General features: G+C 45.7%; 1 protein-coding gene across 3 annotated transcripts in view; it reads right to left on the reverse strand.

The window, feature by feature from the left end:
• Positions 1-3776: 3776 nt before the first annotated feature.
• The window catches only part of LRRC2 (leucine rich repeat containing 2), a 37733-nt gene continuing 14836 nt past the window's right edge, over positions 3777-26673 (reverse strand). For all 3 annotated transcript variants that reach the window (XM_030306153.1, XM_030306161.1, XM_030306167.2), the window contains 7 exons: positions 23195-23402; positions 21317-21473; positions 20456-20592; positions 15371-15516; positions 13518-13673; positions 7162-7298; positions 3777-4250 (listed from right to left, as the gene is read on the reverse strand). In XM_030306153.1, coding sequence (XP_030162013.1) covers positions 4201-4250; positions 7162-7298; positions 13518-13673; positions 15371-15516; positions 20456-20592; positions 21317-21473; positions 23195-23402 — 991 coding nt within the window. In that variant the 3' untranslated portion in view covers positions 3777-4200. The remainder of the gene's footprint in view (positions 4251-7161; positions 7299-13517; positions 13674-15370; positions 15517-20455; positions 20593-21316; positions 21474-23194; positions 23403-26673) is intronic.

Consider the following 26673-nt stretch of genomic DNA (forward strand, 5'->3'; position numbering starts at 1 on the left):
TAAACAGGGAAGGGCAGAGAGGGAGGGAGACACAGAATCTGAAGCAGGCTCCAGGCTCCGAGCTGTCAGCACAGAGCCCGACGCAGGGCTCGAACTCACAAACCGTGAGATCATGACCTGAGCCGAAGTTGGACGCTTAACCGACTGAGCCACCCAGGCGCCCCAGCAAGCTTACTCTTTCAAGGCAATATCAGAAATAATATTTGTACATCTCAGCACAGACAGAAGTATTGGGAACACAAAAGAAATGTGTAGGCAAATTCTTCTGGGGCTTGCTATTTGCTTTCAAATATTTGAGCCCAGTCTGTATACCTATTCAGCAAACTCCAGAAACTTAAAATGTGATAGTGGACAAGACAGTTACAAACACATGTCTAAGGAACAAGCGTACCTAGTAGCCCCATAAACAGCTGGCAGCTGAGTGACCAGTGAGGTAGGAAGGACATGGCGGGTCGTTAATACAAAAAGGGGTTCTGGGGCACCTGGGTAGCTCAGTTGGTTAAACACCCAACTCTCGGTTTCGGCTCAGGTCATGATCTCACGGTTTTGTGAGTTCGAGCCCTGTATCAGGCTCTGTGCTGACACTGCAGAGCCTGCTTGGGATTCTCTCTCTCTCTCTCTCTCTCTCTCTCTTCCCCCCCCCCAAGTCATGTTGTCACTGTCTCTCTCAAAATAAATAAACTTAAAAAAAATTTTTTTTTTAATTTTTAGTGGAAGGCAAGTCATAAAATGTTTAAGATGAAATCAGCCTTAGAAATTGTCTTCTCGGGGCACCTGGGTGGCTTAGTCAGTTAAGCATCCAGCTTCAGCTCAGGTCACGATCTCGCGGTTTGTGGATTTGAGCCCCACATCAGGCTCTCCGCTGTCAGCACAGAACCTGCTTCAGATCCTCTGTCCCCCCTCTCGCTGCCCCTCCCCCACTTGCTCATGTCCTCTCTCTCTCTCTCTCCCTCTCTAAAATAAATAAAACTTAAAAAAAATAAAGATTTATTTTACTTTTTACTTCTTGAGAGAGTCCTGGATCCCTGAGTCCCGGTGGTGACCAGACTGCAGAAGAGCCTGGAACGGGCACGTGCGTGTGAGTCCACGTTTGCACAATAAAGAGATTGCAGATACAGGGAGGTGGGAAACACGTGCCGGTATCCCTCCCAGAGAGACTCTACTGTATCCAAAGATAGGCGGGATGGGTGGAATGATTTAGTGTATGTCAATAAGGAAAACAAACTAGAGCACGGTAGAAAACTTAGATAATGGGAACATTAAGGGAAGCGGATGTTGAACAACTTGTAAGCTCACTGAAGACTAGAGTCAAGAACTTTCATTTCAAGAAAGAATTGGAAAGTACGTTAAAATCCTAAGAAGTGTTGTTACGTGATCAAAAGTTACCCTGATACCAAATATTGCTACTGACAAGTAGGGTGGGGGAAACTATTTGCTGTCCCTGTGCATCAGGAATGGAGCAGACTTAGGACACGGGAAATTAGAATCGAGTAAACCTACACCCACCACAAAACAGTACCTCGAAGTACGTTTTCCTTCCCGCTCAGGAGTAGTGAGAGATTCAAGAGACACACTGAGGTGGGAAGGAAAGGATACAGAGAAGGAAAGACAGTAACTGATTTCTGGACCTTTCTGTTTGCCATCATCACGAAGTTACCCTAAACTGGAGTTTGGCAAGCACGCCAACCGGTCGTTCTAGAAAGCTCCGGTCAAGAAATGTGATGCGGACCTTGCTAGTAAGTAAAATGCACTACCGAATGATTTCACCTAAGTGTCTTTGTCCCTTTAACGTCCAATGTATGAAAACGGGTATACTAATAAGCTTTTGGAACCAGAGCATTTTTCTTCTAAGAAGTACATCTTATTCCTTTATTCATATAGCTTTAGTGCTCATACATGTGCCCCGCAATGGAAATTCCTTTTCCAAATTATGAATCAGTTCATACGCATCACATCAAATTTTCAAATCTCTAGGGTATTTCCACTAAAATACATATTCTGCGCTATAATCTGGCTGTATTTTTATACATATATGAATAGATTAAGTGGTGTCCTACAAACGTCATATTCAAACAATATATTTGGTTTGGGATATTATGTAACACGAGATAATTATATATCGGTGCAGTACTTTTTCCCTTATATGTAACACCAACACAAGGTTTTCGCACAAAAGACTGGTTTTATTGAAATAAATTTTACATAAGTCATGGACAATTTTCATGAAAGCCCCATTTGCCCCCCCTTTAAGATTTATTTTCTATTTGACTATCTACAACATATACCTTGGCACGAAACAAAGTCTCAAACTTATTCGAGTAGTTCAATTAACAAATTTCAGTCCCATTTTTAAGGAGTTAAAAAGAAAAATATAATTGTTTGCTGTTCACTTGAAGTGAACTCTTTTCATCTCTTAACCTACTTCTCAGAGTTTGTTTCTAACTTGAGGCAATCCTCCGCTGAAGTATTACCATGTGATTCTAGAATGCTCTGCCCGTTTTGCATCTGTTGAGGATAAAATACTTGGAATTTTGATTCAGTCCACCAAGACAAAATATGGGGGGTGTCATAGTAGCCCTTCTGATAAGAGAAAATAAAAATCACCCTTCGTTTCTTCCCCCAAAACCCAACTGGCTAGACGTGCGTGTTCAATATGGTAGCCACCTGTGGCAATCTAAAATTATATTTAATTAAAAATTCTAAATTAATTAAAAATTCCTCAGTTATGCCAGTCATTGTTCAAGTGGTCAAAAAGCACATGTATCTGGGGGTCACTACATTTGGACAGCACAGATATAGAACATTTCCATCACTGCAGAAAATTCTACTTAACAGCACTGAACTAGACCACGTAGGAGTTGATTCATATATAAATATGTGAAATATGCACTTTTTCCTTCTTAGTCACGAGAGCTACTTGTTAAAGCTTATCTTCAACTCACAATCCTGTTGATTTTAGCTCAAGACAATGGTATAAAAATAGATATTTGTACAATTTCTCCAAATCATACGATGTGTTGTAAGAGTCCAAAGCCCTAAAATGAATCCCATCTTTGCCACCATAAAACAGTCTCATGACCTTCCTGCGGACCGTAGCATTATGGCCATGGGCAGAGTTCTCCTGTGGTATCTGCAAGGAAGCCTTGCTAGGGGCTCCTCACCAGTGTGGACTAGCCATCCCTGCTACCCTGTGCAGCCACCTTGGAGGAGGAGTCCCTAAAGGTACTACCTCTGCTCCCTGCTCTAAGGTGGGTCCCAGGACCCCCAAGGTTCCCACTCAGGGCAGGGGGACCATCCATGCAGCCCACGTAAGGCTTCCCAGGACCAGCCAGGCCCCGACTCTGCTAGGGCCCCCAGTGCACCCTCTGAATGTCCTGTGCCCAATGCACGGGCAGACAATCCAGCCCTTCTTCCGACAGTCAATGCCCAAATTATGCCCAAAGTCTCTCCCAAGACCCTACACTTACAAAACATCATTGAAACATATGAAAATAGCAGTTTGCATAAGCCCAAGGAAAACTCTCCTCAGTAAAAGAAATCACACATTAAAACTCCTTCAAAATAGGGGTGCCTGGGTGGCTCAGTTGGTTAAGCGTCCGACTTCAGCTCAGGTCATGATCTCATGGCCCGTGTGTTCGAGCCCCACGTCAGGCTCTGTGCTGACAGCTCAGGGCCTGGAGCCTGCTTCAGATTCTGTGTCTCTCTTCCTCTCTCTGCCCCTCCCCCATTTGCACACTCTCTCTCTCTCTCTCTGTCTCTCAAAAATAAATAAAACGTTAAAAAATTTTTTTAATAAAAAAATAAAGGTAAATAAAATAAAATCTCATTTGACTAGCCCAATACAAATGTTCTTTTTACAACCCCTTTCTTTATTCCTGGATTCTTAAAATCAGTGCGATCAACTTCCTAATTTGGTCTTTGAGTTATAATTTTTAAAACGAACGCATTTTCTAAAATATTGTGGATTGTTTAGAAATAAGTATATGCAAATGAACCCTTACATATTACTTCTATAAACCCATTTATCAACTCTCCAGCCCCCAGAGAGAAGTATTCATAAATGTGAAATTTGAAATCCATTTTTCCTAACTATGACCGTGGTGTCTAGACTTTGTCCTTACGCACAAACCGTTATTCCACAACACGAAGATTGCTGGCTCCACGGGACAGGGAGATTCTGCAGTCTTCTGATGGATAGTATTAAAGCTGAAGACTGAAAGATACTTTGGTGGTATAGCTGGGAACAGATTCTGTAACAAGAGGAACAAGTCGATTCAACCAGTCCCCATTTTATCACCAACTGTAGCTACAAGCCATGGCTTAGGTCACCACACAAGTTACTACTTCATATGTTAAGGATAGAGATAAATGCACTCTCCTGTCCCCATTAAGGGTGACATTTGCCTTCACCAATCCTAGTCGTGCGTTAGAAACATTTACATCTAGAAGAGAATTCTTAACCCTCATTCTTCTGCAATCTCTCCAACAGACTCACATAGCTGCATCAGGATCTGGAACCTTTGTGACCCTAAAATAATACCAACTGACAAAAGAGAAATCAAAGGCCAAGGACCTGAGACCGTGGACACCAGGTAGAAGGGAAGACGGTTTGGGAGCAAAGTTGGGGCTATTCCTAAACCAAGTAGGATCTTAGGAAGTATGCCTTTTCTTAGTCTTGCTGTTGATACAGGTTACTGCCCACTCTGTCTTCACAGCCAAATTCTGTCAAAGGATGGTCTAGACCAATGGCTCTCCAGGTGAGGCTCCCGGACCCAAGGCATCAACATCACCTGGGAACTTGTTAGAAATGCACGTTCTAGGCCCTACCCCGGATCTGGCGAGTCAAAATCTCTGAGGGTGGGGCCTGCAGGTGATTGTTTAGGTTCACTAATGCTTGAGGACCAGTGAGGAGTTTCACTTCCTCATCATGCTTGAATCACATGACGTTGGAGGGTCACATGTCTCACTAAAGCTACACTTTTTCCTTACAGCTTTGGACTCTGGGTCTGACTCAGATGTTAGAGTGAAGGGGAAGGAGAGAAAAGAAGGAAGACACCACGATGAAGAAAAGCAAACAAACTTTAAGAATATGCCCAACCACATATAGGTTGAACTGTTAAGAAACTGTCATTTTTGGGGATGCCTGGGTGGCTCGGACAGTTAAGCATCCAACTTCAGCTCAGGTCATGATCTCATGGTTCATGGGTTTGAACCCCACATTGGACTCTGTGCTGACAGCTCAGAGCCTAGAGCCTGTTTCAGATTCTGTCTCTCTCTCTTTCTCTCTCTCTCTCTCTCTGCCTCTCCCCCACTTGCGCACTCTCTCTCTCTCTCTCTCTCTTAAAAATAAACTTTAAAAAAATGTAAAACAAAGAAATTGTCATTTTTACAGGTAAAAACCAGCTGAATATTGGCAATGTCCTGTGAACCAACATGAACATATGAAGGATAGAATTATTATAATTATTTAGAAATAAATGAATAAGTTCAAAAGCTATCATCACTAGAGGAGCCTGAGTGGCTCAGCTAGTTAAGCATCTGACTTCGGGCTCAGGTTCTGATCTCAGGGTTCATAAGTTCAAGCCCCACATCAGGCTCTCTGCTGACAGCCCAGATACTGGAGCCTGCTTTGGATTCTAGGTCTCTCTCTGTCTCTGCCCCTCCCCCACTCATACTCCGTCTCTCAAAAACAAATAAACATTAAAAAAATTAAAATGAAAAAAGCTATCAACACTAAAGTTAAATTTTAAAAGCAAATTATGTTATCGCTGACCAACAGATCCAAAGCTAAATACCTGTGTTCTCTAATTCTTTCTTGCATTTTTAAACAATAACTCTAAAATGTAACTATGAACAAATCAACAAAATACAACAATGAAGGTTTACCCAAGAGGAAAATTATACAACCCAAAGATAAATTTTGACAAAATAAATGGTTCTCTATTTGTTTCATGTTTCACACAAATTTCTAATTTATTTCACAATATTTGGTTTTCTCAAAGATTTTTTAGTGTTTATTTTTGAGAGAGAGCGAGAGAGAGCAAGTGGGAGAGGGGCAGAGAGAGAGGGAGACATAGAATCCGAAGTCGGCTCGTGCTGAGAGCAGAGAGACCATTGTGGGGCTCAAACTCATGAACCGTGAGATCGTGACCCGAGCTGAGGTTGGACATTCAACCGACCAAGCCACCCAGGCGCTCCTATCTCATAATATTTCAACATCCAAGATTAGGGATGACCGAATAGATCGGAGATAAAAGTTTTAATTTGACAAATAAATGGTGTCTTCCAGTGCTGTCATGAAACCCCTGAATAGCTACATGTGATCAATCATCTTTAGTCCATGAATGGGGGGTGGGGGGGGGCAGCAAGCCCACATGCAAATTTTCTGAGGGTGACCAAGGTGCACATTTTCAAAGCTCTGGGGGCCAGGGCCACCTCCTCCCTAAATCCACCTGCGGGACATCTTTCTGGCAGGTCCCTACCTAACTCACAAAAACAAGGGACCTGGAAAAGTAAGAGAGAACTCTCAGGCATCCATACCCAGGAAGCAGGTGGCGATTAGAAAAACAAAGAGTGACTTATGCCTTTTTCCTGTGTTTGTGTGCTTGTGGCAGAAAGAAGGGCTTCTGACATTCCGGAAAAGTCTTTGGAAAACAGCCACTGGGGAAAAGGCTTCCCACCCTTTCCTGAGGTCCTGTGACCGCCCGTGCTCCTCTGTAATATCACCACCCGTGGGAAAACCAGAGCTAACCCAACCTAGGTACCAGTCTGCCACCTCGCGTTTCTCCTTTTGTGATTTTTATATATAAGTGGACCTTGATTTATGTAACCCAACTTTTCTAAAGTTGAACTTAAATGGACTTTGAAATGGAATCTTACCTTCCCATTAACTAGGATAGCCTTTTGTCAATGTCATTTAGTTAAAAACTCATACATATACAGTCAGTAATGCCACGTCTGAAGTGTATGTTCCCTGGCCTGTCAAATAGTTGATGACAAGTACACTAGAAAATGTTAGTATTTTAGAGAAACTATAGATATTTGGTACCTGGAAAAATAACCAATTAGCGTGTTGCCGATGTGACTCGTGTCAAATGTGTCGCATGAGCGCACAGAATCCTGTATATTCATTAAAAAGAATTTTAAAGGTGATTGACGTACCTCTTTCTTTAAGATCTTCAATATAGGCTTTCAAAAATTCTTTATCAAAGTGTTGACGATCTTGTTCACTTTCCATCACTTCCACACCGTCTTCACACTGGGTATTATCAATAGGATTGTCCATAAGGCTTACAAATCTATTCGAGAAAATATGGACAGTATCACATTTTCACCTGTGCATTTTTAACCGCAACATTCCTCTCACATGAAGTGAAGTTTTGTGGTACCGAATCGCAAGTTCTTGGTTATCCTTGAAGGTCACAGCCGGCCACATAATATTAGCGTCACCAGTGGAACTGCCCTGTGGAAAAATCTAACAGGATTATGGGAGCAGTCCTGCCTGCTCAGGTCCTGCTGGGAAAATGAGAGCTATTTAGATGCAAAGGACAGTGGACAGGAGGCCCTGAGACAGACGCTAACACTTGCTCACAGTCAGGCCCTTTAAACTGGGTGATGTCCAATGGAATAGAATAGAAACCCCACAACTAGACCCACAAACGTATGGCCAACTAATCTTTGACAAAGCAGGAAAGAACATCCAATGGAAAAAAGACAGTCTCTTTAACAAATGGTGCTGGGAGAAATGGACAGCAACATGCAGAAGGTTGAAACTAGACCACTTTCTCACACCATTCACAAAAATAAACTCAAAATGGATAAAGGACCTGAATGTGAGACAGGAAACCATCAAAACCCTAGAGGAGAAAGCAGGAAAAGACCTCTCTGACCTCAGCCGTAGCAATTTCTTACTTGACACATCCCCAAAGGCAAGGGAATTAAAAGCAAAAATGAACTACTGGGACCTCATGAAGATAAAAAGCTTCTGCACAGCAAAGGAAACAACCAACAAAACTAAAAGGCAACCAACAGAATGGGAAAAGATATTTGCAAATGACATATCGGACAAAGGGCTAGTATCCAAAATCTATAAAAAGCTCACCAAACTCCACACCTGAAAAACAAATAATCCAATGAAGAAATAGGCAGAAAACATGAAAAGACACTTCTCTAAAGAAGACATCCAGATGGCCAACAGGCACATGAAAAGATGTTCAACGTCGCTCCTTATCAGGGAAATACAAATCAAAACCACACTCAGATATCACCTCACGCCAGTCAGAGTGGCCAAAATGAACAAATCAGGAGACTATAGATGCTGGAAAGGATGTGGAGAAACAGGAACCCTCTTGCACTGCTGGTGGGAATGCAAATTGGTGCAGCCACTCTGGAAAACAGTGTGGAGGTTTCTCAAAAAATTAAAAATAGACCTACCCTATGACCCAGCAATAGCACTGCTAGGAATTTACCCAAGGGATACAGGAGTACTGATGCATAGGGGCACTTGTACCCTTATGTTTATAGCAGCACTCTCAACAATAGCCAAATTATGGAAAGAGCCTAAATGTCCATCAACTGATGAATGGATAAAGAAATTGTGGTTTATGTACACAATGGAGTACTACGTGGCAATGAGAAAGAATGAAATATGGCCCTTTGTAGCAACATGGATGGAACTGGAGAGTGTGATGCTAAGTGAAATAAGCCATACAGAGAAAGACAGATACCATATGTTTTCACTCTTATGTGGATCCTGAGAAACTTAACAGAAACCCATGGGGGAGGGGAAGGGGAAAAAAAAAAAAAGAGGTTAGAGTGGAAGAGAGCCAAAGCATAAGAGACTTAAAAACTGAGAACAAACTGAGGGTTGATGGGGGGTGGGAGGGAGGGGCGGGTGGGTGATGGGTATTGAGGAGGGCACCTTTTGGGATGAGCACTGGGTGTTGTATGGAAACCAATTTGACAATAAACTTCATATATTGAAAAAAAATTTTTTTTAATAATAAACTGGGTGATGTCCTACTGTGTTTGCTATGACTCCCAATTAGTGTTATCAAACTCTAAAACGAGGTGGGTTAAGTTACAGAGGACACTCAATAAACAAAAAAGATGGAAAGGAAAGAAACGAAAATGGGATTTGATCTGTCTTCACAGTTTTGAAAGATGTTTTGATGTGAAAGGCGATGTTATTATTTCAATTCAAAATAGGAAATCCCTCAGGGCACCTGGGTGGCTCAGTGGGTTAAGCATCTGACTTCGGCTCAGGTCATGATCTCACCGTTCGTGGGTTCAAGCCCCACGTCAGGCTCTGTGCTGACAGCTGAGAGCCTGGAACCTGCTTGGGATTCTGTGTCTCCCTCTCTCTCTGCCCCTCCCCCACTTGCACACACACACTCTCTCTCTCTCAAAAATAAATAAACATTAAAACAAAATTTTTTTTAATAAAAAGAAAAAAAAAGGAAATCCCTCAAATAGTCTTTGGTCTGTGGGCCCTGCCGGCTTGGGAGGTAGCTGTTCTCATTGGTTTGTAGGAGTTCTATATACATGGAAGATAAAACCACCCATCTGTCCTATTTCAGTACACATATTCTTTAGTTCATTTCCCTTTTAACTTTATTTAATGTCTAACGTGGAGAGAGCAACAAAGTTGTAATTTCCTTTGCAAGCTCTTTCATTGAATTAATTTTATCACCCTTCGCTATCCAGGAAAAAAAAAAAAGCCTGTAGGTTATCATTCTTCAATGTTTTATCCAAGTAATCGCTGTCTGTATTTTATTTTTTGCTATTTATTTATTCATTTTGAGAGACAAAGAGAACAAGAGCAGAGGGGAAGAGAGAGAGAGAGAGAGAGAAAGGGAGAGAGAGGGAATCCCAAGAAGGCTCTAGGCCATCAGCTCAGAGCCCGACACAGGGCCTGGATCCCATGAACTGTGAGATCATGACCTGAGCTGAAATCAAGAGTCAGATGCTTCATCGACTGAACCACCCAAGCGCCCCTGTATGTATTTTAAAATTTAATAGGTATAAGGATACTTTTTATTGAAAGCCATGGTCTCTAACCCTGCCTCTGTCTCTCAGATCCCAGAGGCAAGCTCTTTCATCTGTGAATCATTATTTTTACTTAACCTGCCGGAAATCTCTTTTACGCAGGACAAATACTTCAATGTTGTTACATCAAGTGGAGGCATCCCTTCTCTTCCCTTCAGTTGCCCGACCCTCCCACCTCCCAGTTTTTACGATCCATACTTTTACTTTTTCAACATCCTAGTATGAAAATTTTCCAACTTTCAAAAGGGTTGAAAAATTTTACAGTGAACACCCCCATACCCACCATCTAGGTTCCATACGTAAGATTTTATGGCTTTTGCCTTATCACACACCCAGCCGTCCTCCCTCCATCCACTCGTCAGGCCGTCTTATTTTTTGATGCATTCAAAGCACATCGCAGACATTACGTACTTTTTACTTTTGCATTAACACCAACGCTGTCCACATTCTGATCCAAAACCGTATTTAACTTTTCTATCTTGCCTGAAGTTTGATTCTAAAGTTGAAAAATTTGTATTCTTGGGACAATTATCTGGGAAGGCTTGGTGATGCCTTCCCCCTGGGGAGGCTCCAAACACAGAACTCTGGGGTCTTTCCCCCAGGGCCACCCTAGAGGAAACCTCGGGCTTTTGGTCAGGGGGCCAGACTGCGGGGGGTGAGTGGTCTGCCGGATGGAATCGAGGAGGAGATTGGAAGGTGGGGGGGTCATCTGTTTACATGAGATTTTCCTTTATTTTTAGCACCATGTCTCAGGCTGCACCAACAAGTGCCTGGAATTTCTGACCTCGAGCTTCTTCGGAGTTCTCCAGGGCAAATGGGCTCAGTTTCTTGGTTTCTAAACTTGAGGCTACTCCGTACAATTTTTATCAGTCACCACTGTTCTGTCTGCCGTTTGTCTCCCAAAGTTGTGTTATTGTCTCTCATTCTGGGAAAGCCTTCTCCCGCTTTCTTGATCATTGTCGATTGTAGGTTTTATTATTTTCCTCATCTCAGCGGGGTCTCCAGAAGGATGGGTGTTAAATACATGGTCAATCTACCATAATTAACATCTTATTCTTTTTATAGTTTTCTTTTTACATTTAATCTGTGGCTTTCTCTATATGTCTTCCTACATGCTATATACGATATACAGCACATACGTGGCTATGTGCCGTAAGCCGTCTTATGCTATAAAGTGACGAACAGACTTTGTCTTTCCCTGAGTAGCCAACTTCCTTAATGGCGTATTAAGTCACTCATACCTTCCCCACTGGTTTATGAAAATCCCCGTATCATATACGAGGGTTAATTTCAGTACTACCTATTCTGTTCTAATAATTCACCTACGAATCCTTGCCTAACACGACCTCATTTTAATTATTACACGCCAGTTTTTTGTTTTAAGTTTATTTATTTATTTTGAGAGAGAGAGAAAGAGAGAGAGTGAGCATGGGAGGGACAGAGAGAGAGAGAGAGAGAATCCCAAGCAGGCTCTACGTTGTCAGCATGGAGCCCGATGCGGGGTTCAAACTCACAAACTGTGAGGTCATGACCTGAGCTGAAACCAAGAGTCGGACACTTAACCCAAATAAGCCACACAGGTGCCCCGTTATTCTACCTTTTAAACCCATCATAATTCTCAGTAAGGCAAATTCTGCCCCATCACTCTTGTTTTCCAAAGTTATCATTGCTGTTCTTAGCTTTTTGCCTTTTAGGTATACTTTCACATCAGCTTTTCAAGTTCCAAAAAAAGAAATTCCACTGGAGTTATGGTTGGGATCATATTATACACTTAAGTATGATTTTTGGAAGAAATCATATGTTTATAGTCTTTTCATCCAGAAAAGACAGTATGTCTTTCCACATATTCAAGACCTCTTCGATAGGCTTTGGGAGCACTTTTTAGTTTCTTATAAAGAGCTATTTTGCTAGCATTTTGTCTAGATTTCTTTTTTTAGGTTTTTATATTTTTGGCTAATACTATTACTGTCATTATTCCCTTCCACTATTTTTCTATGGGTTATTTATAGAAGTCTTAATGCAAACTTATATCTAAGGGTTTTTTTTTATTAAACTTTTAGGGGCGCCTGGGGGGCTCAGTCGGTTGAACGTCCGACTTCGGCTCAGGTCACGATCTCACACTTCATGGGTTCAAGCCCCTTGTCAGACTCTGTGCTGACAGTTCAGAGCCTGAAGCCTATTTCGGATTCTGTGTCTTCCTCTCTGTCTCTGTCCTTCCCCCACTTGTGCTCTGTTTCTCTCTCTCAAAAATAAACATTAAAAAAAATTACACTTTTATTAATTCAAAGAGCTTCCATCTGATTCTTTGAGATTTCCAAGTCCTACAATTATTATCGTTTGACATGACTTTAGTTGCCTGCACACAGGTCAGTTTTACCCTGAGCGGAAGTCTCCTGACCGGAAGTCTCCCTCCCGTGCATCCTTGGTTGAGAAGCTGTCACGCCTGCTCCCAGCTGGCTGAATGTGGAAGGGGCTTACGGGTGGGTCCTGCCAGCCCTCTCACCAGGGGGCCCCTTCTCATCCAGAAGACATTCCTGGGACAGCCAAGGACAGGGGAGGACCCATTCCAGTGGAAAGAGTATGGTGGGGCAGTGGGGAGATGTCATACCCCATTCATCTTGTGATTACACAGTGATGGATGTAGTCTCTCTCTTTGCAGTTGTCAACTTCTTTATTTCTGTCTGCTAGGCATCTTATTGCCAGGATTAGAAGACGAGGAAGATTTATGCTGACAGTGAGCATTTACCACTGGAAGAATTGGGCGCCCCTGGGAAAGAGCCCCTTGAACGATGGTCTTAGCCAACAACTGGTACTCAAGGCAGGTGGACACTCTGGACACAGTGATGAAATGGCTGTCACTGGAGTGGCCTCGTGTAAAGCTTCCTGGAATGGGTCAAAACGGGCTCAGGAGAGAGGTGATGGGGAGACCCCCAAAGCCTCAAATTCTGGAAGCCAGGAGCCGAGGGGATGTGCCCTGGGGTCAGCTTCAGGGGAGGGTGGAGCGGGGGCTTTTCAAGTCCACTGCCAAGGTAAGAAAGACGGCTCAGTGTCTCACGCCAGATTGGAATCTGTTTGTGTCACATTTGCATGGATGGTTTTTCTGAGTTTGGGGTGGTTTACACATACCTTTAAGGAAACCAGAGAGCGAGGCCACCAGGAAACATTCAAAGCCACTGACCCTCCAGGCTCAACAACAGACCAGGGAGCCCTGGACAACTGCCCTGTCACGCTTCAAACAGCGATAGCATTTGCCCAGAAATCCTCTGAGTTCTACCTCCCCGTGCCAATGGCCAAAACCTTCAAAATCCTGTAAAAAGGCATCGGAACCTCTGTGAACCTCTGTGAACAGGGATCAGGTCCTCAGAGCACAAGAACCACCTCATCTGGTTCCTGAAACAGGCGGGCGCCCAGGCTCCAGGCTCCAGGCACTCTTACCTTGTGTCTGACTGTCTCTACTGGGATCTACTCACTTTAAAGGTGTGGACGAGTCACACAGGGCCGTGGGGAGCTCCACCAAATGGTCCCCACTGACGACTAACAAGGTCAGCTTCTTTAGGTTAAGCAAGGCGTACGGAAGGTAGGTCAGCTTGTTCTTATACAAGATAAAGGTCTGCAGCTCTTCTAGCCTAAGAAGGAGCAAAAGGCAATAAAATCAGGACTGACTTCAGAGCTGAAAAACCAAAGCGAATGACACATCAATTCTGGTATGAAATCCCTATGCAGTTTATCTTGTATAGGCGACCCCTGCGAGAATAAGCTGACTTCAAAATTTAAATAGAGTCATGCCAGGTGACGTGAATTTTAAGTTTTCGCTGGCTTAACTGGCAGCCGAAGACCCAAAGAGAGCAGCGGGATAAGCAAACTGCACAATGTGCACGAGGCCGAGAGGGGGCCTGACACCGGGTCATCCCTCCAAGGAGCTGTCGCATTCCCCGGGGTCAGCGGGGCGTGGGAAAGGACCCGCCCTGGAGCTGGGCTGAGAACAAACACATTTGGGCAACATATGGCCTTGTGCACATCTGGAAAGCACAGTATTCCTCCCCCCGTCATATTTCCTATCTTTGAAATGGAAAAGCAACCCGCAGAATGAGCAGGAAACGAGCAAACTACGCTCCAGCTGTGTTTCACTTCTTTCCCATTTTATTCTAACTCAGTGACACCCCCCCCCTCCAGCTTTTTCTTGCATTCACTTGCAAAACCTTGACTGATCCCACAAATATCTCACAGCGTTCCCCTTGTGTTTCAAGGTAGAGCAGTTCCCACTTAGTCTCACAACCTGGAAAGCACCGATGCATTACAGGTGCCAAGAGTACAGAAAGGTCATATGAGTGACCTTCAGAACTGAGCCAGTTACTTACTTATTACTATATTGTTATAATGAAGACTGTGGATTTAAAACCATGTTAAACTCTGGACCAGCCATGCAAGAGCCTAATATTATTGGTGGAATGAATGAATGAATGAATGAATCTTACATGATCCAGTGTAATTTTTTTTTTTTTTAAGTAAGCTCTACACTCAATGTAGGGCTTGAACTACGACCCTGAGATCAGATCTCACATATTCTACTGACTGAGCCAGCCAGGCACCCCAGTGTGATTATTTTTTTAAAAATGACATACAAGTATATAATTGGAAAAAACTTACTAACCGTATCAATTTCGTTTGAAAGATTTGGTACAATAAACCAATAAATGAAACCAATAAAAATGATCCTTACTGATACTATAAACAGAGTGGTAATATGTATAAAAACACAGAGTGAGGGGCGCCTGGGTGGCGCAGTCGGTTGGGCGTCCGACTTCAGCCAGGTCACCATCTCGGGGTCCGTGAGTTCGAGCCCCGCGTCAGGCTCTGGGCTGATGGCTCGGAGCCTGGAGCCTGTTTCCGATTCTGTGTCTCCCTCTCTCTCTGCCCCTCCCCCGTTCATGCTCTGTCTCTCTCTGTCCCAAAAAAAAAAAAAAAAAAAAAAAAACCACAGAGTGAGAGGTTTCTATTCCGTAGATAATAAGCATGCTTTTCCATTTCTGCGGAATAAAAGAAAGCTAATGATAGCATTCTATTGAGGACAGAAGTAAATTAAAGTTCACCAAGACCACGAAGGTGTGTTCAAATGCACATCTATGTGCACACACACGTAGGACACAGACTGGAAATTGTCTTATTATTTCCCACAGACACATCTCCCAGAAACAACAAACTCTTGGAAGATTCGTTGATTTTGAAGACCGTTCATGGGTTACACCTGTTTAAAGTGGCAACGGTGTTTAAGGCGTTAGTAACTAATGCATACACACCTCACCTTCAGAACGCGAGTAGCTACCTGTCTATATCTTGGGGCAGGTCGGTCAGGCTATTGTTGCTGATATCCAACCACTGCAAATTCGACATCCTCAGGACACAGATCGGGACACTGGCAAACTTGTTTGCCGCGATATCTACGAATGTCACTTGCTTCAAGTTACTTAACTAGAAAGGAATAACAACAGGTATACTCTAATTACTTTTCTAGAATGAAGTTCGACTAATAATTCTTAGGTGATGTTTCCTCTCAAAGGCACCTCTAGAAATCTATGCAACACGGACCCATATAACATGAATTTTGGAGCACCTACGGATGTGCTCCGTGCTGGGGGTACTAAGATCGTCGGCACATAGAGGCTGCCCTCAAGGAGTTCACACTTTCCAAAATAAGCAATGCAATTTTTATGTAGCAAGAACTAACGTGAAGAAGGTTTCAACTGGCAGTGTTCGGTAACACAGACATAAGTGGCTAATATGCCAACGTCAAGGTGGAGTAAGGGTCAGGGGTCAGGAAAGATTTCATGGAGAATGGAGTATTTGCACTGGGTCCTGAGGTTCCTCGACAGGTGGGAAGACAGGGAAGGCAACTCCAGGTGGGGAACAGCCTGTGCAAAGTCCCAGAAAACAAAAAAGCACAAGCTTTCGAGAATAGAATGACTTGAAGACAGCCAAAGGAGTTCCAACAAATCTTAAAAAGCCTCAGAAAGGGACAAGGCAAATGATCAGAGATCTCTACTATTTCAGGGGTTTTTTTTTAAATATAATTTCGATCTCTACTATTTATGTCTTATCTCCATAATCTGTGCTTTTAACATGATGACTGAATCTGTAGGGGAATATACTTTTTTCAGTTTATTTATTTATTCTGGGAGAGAAAGTACGAGTGGGGGAGGGGCAGAGAGCGAGAGGAAAGCGAGAGAGAATCCCAAGCAAGCCCCATGCTGTCCACGCAGAGCCCAACACGGGATTCAAATCCACAACCATGAGATCATGACCTGAGCTGAAATCAAGAGTCGGACGCCCAACCGACAGAGCCACCCAGGCGCCCTGGGAGATAGACTTTTTTTCTTTCAAATGCAAATCTATGAACAGCGAATAAAGCAGGAAAATGTCTCTCATGTTTGGATTTGGTTTTGTAAGTCAGGTCGTGACTATGAAATACATAATAAGGAGCTACCTTTTACTGGCTTATTCTGAGAGTCCACAAATAAAACTTGAGCTGCCTCTCAGAATACATTTTCAAAACAGTTCCACAATATGGAACCAACTGGACCAATAGGAGGAATTACTGAAAAGTAGAGAAGAAAGAAGCAGTAGGTTTATGCCTCTATTTACCTGAATATAATACCTAATTCCATATTGCCAAATTCGCCCAAGCGAGGCACAGTCCAAAGTGGTCCTATTGAATGGGCACATCCTAATTTTGCTCTTGTTTTGAATTTATAAAAAGAAATGTGAAGGACCGCCTGGGTGTCTCAGTTGGTTGAGGGACTAACTCTTGATTTCACCTCAGATCATGATCTCACAGTTCGTGAGTCTGAGCCCCACATCGGGCTCTGCGCTGACAGTGCGGAGGCTGCTTGGGATTCTCTCTCTCTCTCTCTCTCTCTCTCTCTCCCTCTCTCTGCCCCTCCTCCCCTTCTCTCGAAAAAATAAAATGTGCAAGGTATCAGAAAAGGATTTGGGGAACGCCTTAAAAAAATGAGCATGAAGACAGTAATGTGATAGTCAAAGAAGATGCTTTGGGTGCCCACGATTCAGTCTGAACTTCCTGACTGTGTGGCCAGGGTTATCAGATCGGCAGAAAAATCAAGACTGAACTATCCTCGGTCTCTCGTCTTTCTTCTTTTTACGATAAACGTAGAAAGTACATTTTTTGGACTGTAAAATAAATTACTGGGGATATTTAAAGGAAATAACGTAAGACATCTGTGAAAATTAGAATAAGGAAAATCACAGTGGTATTCAACTAGCAAGGAGACAGAAGGCCCAGATCTAGCCATTCCCCACTAGCTACTTTCATCAAGGGCAAAGCAAAACACTCACAAACTCTTTTGAAAGGTAATTCTATTTGTCTGAAAATTCCAGTGTTGTCCAGATAAAAATCTGACGTTCAGTCATAATAAATACAACACGCATTTACACAGAAGTTTCATTATCTTTACCTTTGTCTCAAAATTCCTGACGGTTTCTTCCTGAAACTTTCTATACGTCCTTTATTCTACTCGCTATTTGAATTTGAATTCAGGATTACGTCAATTATTTGTGAGAGAAGCATCCTCGTGAAGACAGGGCACAACAATGTGACGGCATTGAACCCTAGAGAACCATATACTTAAAAATGGTCACGATGGGGGCGCCTGGGTGGCTCAGTCGGTTAAGCATCTGACTCTTGATTTCGGCTCAGGTCATGATCTCAGTTTGTGGGTTCCAGCCCCACGTCAGGCTCTATGCTGACAGCTCAGAGCCTGGAGCCTCTTAGGATTCTGTGTCTCCCTCTCTCTCTGCCCCTCCCCTGCTTGTGCTTGCTCACTCTCTCTCTCTCAAAAGTAAAAAATGAACATGAAAGAGAATTTTTAAAAAATAATAAAAATGGTCACGATGGTAAACATAATGTTAGTTTTTTAACCAAAAAAAAAATTTTTTTTAATGCTAGCATTTGGATACGGCATCCGGGCAAACAGTGGTTTCCTGAGTCTGTAGACATCAGAACCTGGGGTGCTGTGTGCTTCCACTGGGTAAATACAAGTTCGACACAAGAGGCTGAGATGCCCTCACAGATGACACTCCCTTTAACATGACCGTGCAGCCTGTCTTCAGGTATATGGTTTTTCATCTATCTTGAATAAACCACAGTTTGAACAGATAGTTGACAATGATGGCCACTGAGAACCATTCAGGACTGAATTCGCAAAGTTATAGATAAGAAGAATCAGTGAACTATTAGAACGCAGCCAACTGGGGAAGCATAACAAATACTGTGCATTTATGGAATCCCATTCAAAGCAAAGAGCCTAAAAAATCTATATCCAGGGACCATTTGCTCCCGCGGGTGTCATTATAGTTTCGGTGAACCGGGTGAAAAACAACAACCCAAATGGTGATTGCCTGGTGCTGCCTGATAGGCCAGCTCACGGGGATTAACTTCGAGGAGGCAAGACAGAATTTCGAGAGCGAGATCGAAATACCCTACAAGTGAATTCGGTGGATCGTACACTTACAATGGCTGAATTGGGGGCCGTATGAATTGTATTTCAACAAAGGGGGCAGGCGAAGAGAAGGGACAGAGAAGCAAGCCTAGGAGGCTAGGTCAGGTGATGGACAACACGGGCTTGGACTAGGGTGTTGGTGGCAAGGTGCTGGGCGGGGGTCAGATACAGAATAGATTCTAAAGGGCATGCTCAACAGGACTTATTTACAGAGTGGTTACAGGGCGTGGGAGCAACAGAGGTCAAGTTGACTTGGCTTGCTTCCAGCCTGGACAACCAAGAGAAGACTGGGTCCCTTTCTTTCTTCCTTCCTTCCTTCCTTCCTTCCTTCCTTCCTTCCTTCCTTTCTTTCTTTCTTTTTTAATGTTTATTTATTTTTGAGAGAGAGACAACAGCACAAGTGGGGAGAGGGCAGAGACAGAGGGGAAGACACAGAACCCGAAGCAGGCTCCAGGCTCTGAGCTGTCAGCACAGAGCCCGACGCGGGGCTCGAACTCACAAACCGTGAGATCATGACCTGAGCCGAAGTCGGACGCTCAACCGACTGAGCCACCCAGGTGCCCAGAGCCATTTTCTAAACTAAGGAGGCTTGGGGAATGAGCAGTCTTATGAAGGGGGTCAGGCCCTTGGGGGGGCACCCCTCACCTGGACCACTGTCGGGCATTTCCTGGGGCGACAGTAGAAGCGACTACTTCTTCCCACCCAGAAGTTTCCAGGCAAGGACAATAACACCCCATCTAGGACTATAATCAGTGGGCATTGGCAGGACCACATGAGCACTACTGTTTCCAGTGTGTTCATTACCAGTTCGTTACCATGAGATCCATATCTCCCTTCAGCATAAGAAGCCTGTTGAGTTTTATTTGGCAATAAACTCTGCTCCCTTTCAGCTGTTCCATTTTATCAGAATATCATGTTAAATCATGAGTGAATACAGACCAAAAGTAATGAACTTAATTCATTTGATTTCGATTAATGAACTTTTTTTAAAAAAAAATTTTTTTCAACGTTTTTTATTTATTTTTGGGACAGAGAGAGACAGAGCATGAACGGGGGAGGGGCAGAGAGAGAGGGAGACACAGAATCGGAAACAGGCTCCAGGCTCCGAGCCATCAGCCCAGAGCCCGACGCGGGGCTTGAACTCACGGACCGCGAGATGGTGACCTGGCTGAAGTCGGACGCTTAACCGACTGCGCCACCCAGGCGCCCCTCGATTAATGAACTTTTAAAATCCTATCTGTAGGACGATTTTTGTTACCTCTAAGTTTTTATGAATATAGAAACTTTAAAAAAATCTTGCCCCCTTTATTCCCATTTCTGATTTATTTCACAATTGCAGATAAGCATTACAGACAAGAGGAATCTTACATTAAACAGGCATTAAATAAGAATATCCTGTGTGAAAATAGGGCATTTTGCCTAGTTTTGTGCAGCTTTCTATTTGTCTTGTTTCTTTTAAGTTTATTTATTTTTGAGAGAGAGACAGAGAGAGTGAGCAGGGGAGGGGCAGAGAGAGAGGGAGAGAGAGAACCCCAAGCAGGCTCCGCGTTGCCAGTGCAGAGCCCAATGTGGGGCTCAAACCCACAAACCGTGAGATCGTAACATGAACCGAAACCAAGAGTCGGACGCTTAACCAACCGAGCCACCCAGGCGCCCCAGTGTTTGTTTTTGTTTTGTTTTGATAGCTTTTCCGAACTTAAATTCAGCTCCTGGTCTAGTGTAAGAACATTTTCAAGGACCTTCTAATTGCTGGTATAGTGACTGACATGTCAAGAAAGCGTGATATAACAAAGACAGATTTCGTCTTGTGAAACATCTTCCCCACGTTATAGATCATCCCACGGTCATAAGTCAAATCAAAGTAAATCATAGTGCAAATGTGATCGCTTTCTTACCTCAAAGGGGAGCTCGGTTAATTCCAGATTTCCGGAACAATCCAGTTTCTCGAGATTTTCGCAGCCCCCCAGCTCCGGAGGGATGCTCTTCAGATGGTTGAAACTCACATTGAGTTCTCTCAGGTTCTTCAAACGACCTGTCATCAGAACAAATGAACATCCATGGGGTAGATCCCTTATGGCTTTTTAACGGCAAAAGCAAGACAAAGATACAACACGTTTGTACAAATCGGGGGGGGGGAGACAGGAAACATAATTTTGTATTTGTTTTTTTAAGGACTTCACTAAATGCCAGCTCGTCTTTCATCCCGAGCATGTTGGTCCTCGATCAGAGCGTTTTTTGCTTATTCTCTCTTTAATCCTTCATCCAACTAGGCAGCCGCAGACCTTCACCCCTCACCCCCCAAGAGAAGGAGAAGCGGTAGTGATCCTCCGGTCTTCATTTTCAGCTACTGATGGAAATTTATCAAATGTCGATCAAAATGACCTACCGGGCTACACGAAACTCATCGACGGACTAATATCCGGGACCGACTATTGTAGTTTATGTTTACAGTGAACATGTCATTGCACGTTCGTCCTTCTAAAACTGAAAGAAAATAGACACGAAGCTCCCAAACACGGCACTGCTCACTCGTGACACTTCTAGCTTCTGCGCAACTGGCCCACGTCTGCCTGTGCCGAGTTCCGCAGGCGGGACGGTGGCGTCGCTGCCCCAAGGGGACACTGCAAGCAAGCCAGCGGCTCTGGGAACGCAGGAAACAGCCCCGTCCAAGCAGCCTCCCGGAGGGCCATGCTGCCTGCCCGCCAGCTGCCCGCTTCCCAGACCAGAACACCGAAGGCTCCCGCTGGGGAACATACCAATTTCAGCCGGAAGATGGGAGATTTGGTTTTTTGGCAGATCCAGAATTCTCATCGCTTGAAACAGCTCGATATAGGTAGGAATGATTTGAATCAGGGTATTGCTGATGTGCCATTCTTTTAGGTGTGTCTGCTCCTTCAACGAATCCGGGAGCTCCTGAAACAAAATGAACGACGTCAGTCACAACAAGTTCCTCAGCGTGTTGGGGCTGAGGGGCAGCGTGCACAAAGCCGCGTACATCGGGGCATCGATGTAGAAGACGAGAGAGCACGCGGGAGAGCGTCAGGCCTGACCTTCGCCAGCTCGACAGCCACTTCACGAAGCCACTTTTAAGACTGTGTAGGGGCGCCCGGGTGGCTCAGTCGGTTAAGCGTCCGACTCTTGATTTCGGCTCAGGTCACGATCCCACGGTTCGTGGGTTGGAGCCCCACGTCGGGCTCAGCCCTGACAGTGCAGAGCCTGCTTGGGGTTCTCTCTTTCCCTCTCTCTCTCTCTCTCTGCCCCTCCCCTGCTCTCTCACTTCCTTGCTCTGTCTCTCTCACAAAATAAATAAACATTAAAAAAAAAGAAAAGAAAAGAAATCCAGACAGGTACCCAGTACCCACGAATCTCAATGACGGGGGCTCAGGAGAAAGAACACTAGAGGCCATACAGTGATCATCTCTCCCAGCATCAGAGGGCAGTGCAGCTAAGAAATCGGTGTCAGAAAATATCCACTCATTTGGTCGCCGCAACAGCCCTTGCAGGGGCCGACACAAGCATTAGCACCGTCTTACTGGGGGGACACAAAATATATAAAAGTGGGGTAAACTGCCCCAGGTCACACGGCCAATAAATGACGGCCCCAGGATCACCCCCCAAAATTTAGTCTCTCGGCCCAGAGCCCCTTCAGCTAGAAGTTGGGGGGATAGAAAGAGATGAAGGGTAGGTCCCAGAGAGCCCTGTCCCCCAGAAAGGGACCACAGCCCAGGTTCACCTGCCCACAGCACAGCAGATGCCGCTTCCACGAGTAAACCTCGGATCACGGGGCAAGCCCTGGAGGTGCCTCTCCAAGCAAAGCAGCAGGTCAGGGGCGGAGGGAGCAGGAAGCCAATGTAAACACCGGAGGAAAGAAAGGGGGCATCTTTGTCCTGGCCTCAGAATCTCAGAGGAAAAGCAGCTCAAGGGTCTGCCGAAATTCCTTTACTGCTCTGCACACCCTGACACTTCAGCAAAGTCACCACCACCCGCTGGGAAGTGTGCGGTGAAAGTCACAGTTCATTTAAAAAAAAAAAAAAAAAAAACAGAAACAAAAAAAGGCCGGAGCGCCTGGGTGGCTCAGTGGGCTAAGCGGCTAAGCCGCTGACTCAGGTCATGATCTCGTGGTTTGAGCCCCAGAGATGGGCTCTGGGGTGACAGCTCAGAGCCTGGAGCCTGCTTCGGATTCGGTGTCGCCCTCTCTCTCTGACCCTCTTCCGCCTGCACTTTCTCTCTCTCTAAAAAATAAATAAACATTAAAAAAAAATTTTTTTTAAGGCAAAGTGATTTTAACGTCTGGGGGAGAGACGGCAGGATTAAGCATTTAAAGGCTGTGCCATTCTGGGGAGGGCCCACTCCCCCCTCCCCTCCCCCCTCCTCTCCCCCCCAGGTCCCAGCCCCTGCCAGCCTCGGAGGGATCCAAGGGGATCCTGCTGCCCCCTCCCGCAGGACGACAGAGTCTTACACAGAGGGAGGGATGTGAAAACCGGTTCGGTTCGAAGCAGGCAACGGCCTCCTCCCCATCCAGGGGAAAGCTCTCTAGGGGCAGGAGCGCTCTCTGGGTCAGGGCCAAGGCCAAGGCCAACGCCCTGAGCTCAGCTCAGCGGCGCTCACCGGGCACCCCCTCGCCGCACACTCACCGTCCACTGCTCCCCCGAAAGTTCAAACACAAACGCACTGCTCCGTTTGTCTCTCTCCTTGGAAAGTAAACTCTGCCTGGTGAGAGAGTTCCTTTCGATCTTTTCCAGAAGCCTCACGCTGGTGTCTACGAAGCCATTCTTGCAGTACACAGCCTGGGGGATGCCTTTCCTCCTGCACTCGGCCACGAAATTCCACTCTTCCTTTATCCTAGACGGGCAGCAGAAGGCACAGTCACTCTCCTGGGGAACCGCCCTCACCTCCCGGGAGCAGTGGGCAGGTCAGCCTGGAGCTGGCACAGTCCCTCCCGGCCCGGGCCCGAGGCCCCAGCCCCCAGCCTAGGGGGACTTAAGCACCCGCCCAACCCTCAGCCCTCCCAGCTGAGCCTCCTCCCTCATTTCCTCTGCTGCGGGAACATAGGGGGACCTTAAACCCTCAGAGGGTTTTCGTTTTGTTTTGTTTTGTTTTTAACGCAGGGCGAAAAGAACATGCTGATCTTTCAAGGCATCTGATTTGAACTACACAGGCAGCCCCGGTTCTCGAGATACCTGACAGGCTTTGACAACTCTGTAGAGACCAAGGTGAACTTGTAGAAAACCGACAGCAACACAAATACTTCCCGAGACGGCGGGCACACAAATCGATTCTGCCCGGTGGACGGACGGCCCTCCTCCACCTCTGGAGACAGTCTGTTCCGGGCGCGGGTGCGTTTCAATTTTCCTGCCACCTAAATGTGTGTGTCCTCTGGGCTCCCCTTGGACCCGGTTGTAACACCTTACGGCTCGTCCTTTTGTGCAACCGTGAGAAAAAGGGGATTTTTAACACACATTCCTTTTATATCTATGGCAGCATGAGGACTTCACCTTTTTTAAAAGATGAACCTTTATCACAAGGTGGGTGTCCTCTGAGCGCTCGGGGTTTCAAAGGCTGGGCAGGGGTGCGGTGAGGCGAGAAGAGGAAGCCCAGACCCCTTGCCCTCATCCCTCCTCGGAATGGGACCGGCAGGGCCCAGAGAGTCGTGATCACCTCCTCATTTATGTAGCTTCAGCCGCTTTCTGTCCTGCCTGGCTTTTGTTTGACCCACCAGGCATTCTGTATTGGTTCTTTACTTCACACGATCCTAACTGCCCGCTCCTGACTAAATGCGATGTGCAGACCCGAGAGGATGAGCGAGCAGGGAAACCACGGGCAAAGCCGCGGGGACGGCGCAGAACTGGCAAAAGAGCCCTGACTCGGGGCTGGGACCACGCTTTTTAAGGAATCGCATGTGTTGAAATATTCTAGTAGGTGCTTCACAGACTCTTTCCTCCAGTCAAATGTTAGGAGTGTTAGCAGAGCTTGGTAGCAGGTCTAGTGTGTCATTAAATGTCAGTAATCCCCGGGGCGCCTGGGTGGCTCAGTCCGTTAAGCGTCCCACTTCGGCTCAGGTCATGATCTCACTGCCTGTGGGTTCGAGCCCCGCGTCGGGCTCTGTGCTGACAGCACAGAGCCTGGAGCCTGCTTCGGATTCTGTGTCTCCCTCTCTCTCTGCCCCTCCCCAGCCTGTGCTCTGTTTCTCTCCCTCTCAAAAATAAATGAAAACATTAAAAAAAAAAAAAAAACCCTCAGTGTGATTAGCCTGAATGAAAGAATCCAGACCAAAAAAGGGAATGATTCCATTTATAGACAGTGATTCCATTTGTATGGGATATAATAAAATAATCTTCCGTGGCAGGAAGGAGTGACTGCATGGGCACTGGGGGCGGGAAGTGAGAGGAAGGAGTCACCAAGAGTGAGAAAGGGGCTTGTAAGGTGACGGATAGGATCCTATCTGGATTGCGGGGATGGTTTTACAGATGTATACCTGGGCCAGACTTTTCAAATTATCTACTTTAAATGTGTACAGTTTATAGGGTGTCAGGTATACTCATCAATAAAGCTTTTATAAAATAAATGTCATGGGCCTCGTTTTCATTGCCTTCTGCATCCCTCCTCGACCCCCTTGCCCCTCTCTTGCTCCCTACTGTGCACTTGGACAAAGCTCAAGCGGGTACCCGCTGCTCCCCTGCTCCGCGCCTACGCCCACCCAGTACTCGGGCACGGGGGAAAATTCACAGCCTTGCAAACTGGCCTCGCTTCGACCCTCACTCCCTTCGGAGCTAAACCCAGCCCTCCAAGACTCAAGGACTTTCTGCAGGGGCTCTCTCTCTCCTCAGTGTTCCGCTTTGGGAGACCATTCCCATCAGCGCATGAGCACGCGGTTACTTCTCCCAGCTTAAAGGGCACCCCCCCTCCACCCCCGCAACCTCACGTCTCCCATGGGGCCCGCTTCTCTGCTCCACCTTACAGTCAACCCTACGAAAGAGCTGTGCTGGCTCACACCCACAATCCTTCTTTCCCACTCCACCCCACCCCCGTTCTCTGTTGAACCCCCTTCACTCACCATCACGGTTCTTTAGAAACTATTCCCAAGGTCATCATGACCTCCATTTTGCCAGACCCAGCGGTCAAATCCAGTCCTCATCTTCGCGGACCCATCTGCAACATTTGACACAGCCCTTCCTCCCCCGTGAAGCCTGTCACTTGGCTCCCAGGACCCCTCTCTCTGCTGACTCCACTCCTGCCTCTCCAGCGACTGGGCTGCCTCCCCCCGTCCCCCATCTCTTCCCAACCTCCAAATCCCCAAGGGCCCAACACCCAGCCCTCGGGCCTCTTCTCATCTCTCTCTACACTCATTCTTTGGCTGTCTTTCAGTCTCATGGCTTTAAATATATCTGTATGCTATTGATGATTAGTTCTGTTTCTCTAGCCAAGACTTCCTCGCTGAATCCAGCCTCTTTGCCTCCCCTGGAACTTCACCTGAAAGTCTAAAAGGCGTCCCGCAATCAACATGTTCCAGACCAAACTCCCGATCCTCACCCTAAAACCTGCCTCTGCCCCATTAAAGCCGTAAAAGCCTTCTAGAGGCTCTGGCTAAAAACCTCAGGCTCATCATTGGCTCTGTGCTTTTTTCATACCTCATAGCAAATCCGTCGAGGGATGTGATCGGTTCTACGAGAATCCGCACGCCTCACCACCTTCCCTGCTTCCATTCTTGCCCATGTCCCCATCATCTCCTTGCAGGCACCACTGTTGTCCCCCCTACGGTCCAAATGCACCCAGCGGTTCGAGTAAGCCCATCACAATGTCCCCGATTCCTCATCTCACACAGCAAAGCAATGTCCTACCGCACCGACAAGGCCCTGCAGGTCTGTGCCGTCACCTTGCCTGTCTGTCCACTGAACAGTCACTTGCTTTTTCTGGCCCGCACGCTGGCCCCCTTGCTCTCCCTTGAACACCCACGCCAACACATGCCTCAGTATTCACATTGCTGTTGTATCTGCCTGGAACATTCGTTCCTGGATTTCTGCAGAGCTGGATCCCCAGGTTTCTGTGCAGACTTTTTGGTCTTTCAAAACCACTTTGGGTATCACTGGAGTTTCAAACTTGCCATTAAGCTGGG

The sequence above is a fragment of the Lynx canadensis genome, chromosome A2, assembly GCF_007474595.2.
Source record: "Lynx canadensis isolate LIC74 chromosome A2, mLynCan4.pri.v2, whole genome shotgun sequence".
Lineage (NCBI taxonomy): Eukaryota > Metazoa > Chordata > Mammalia > Carnivora > Felidae > Lynx > Lynx canadensis.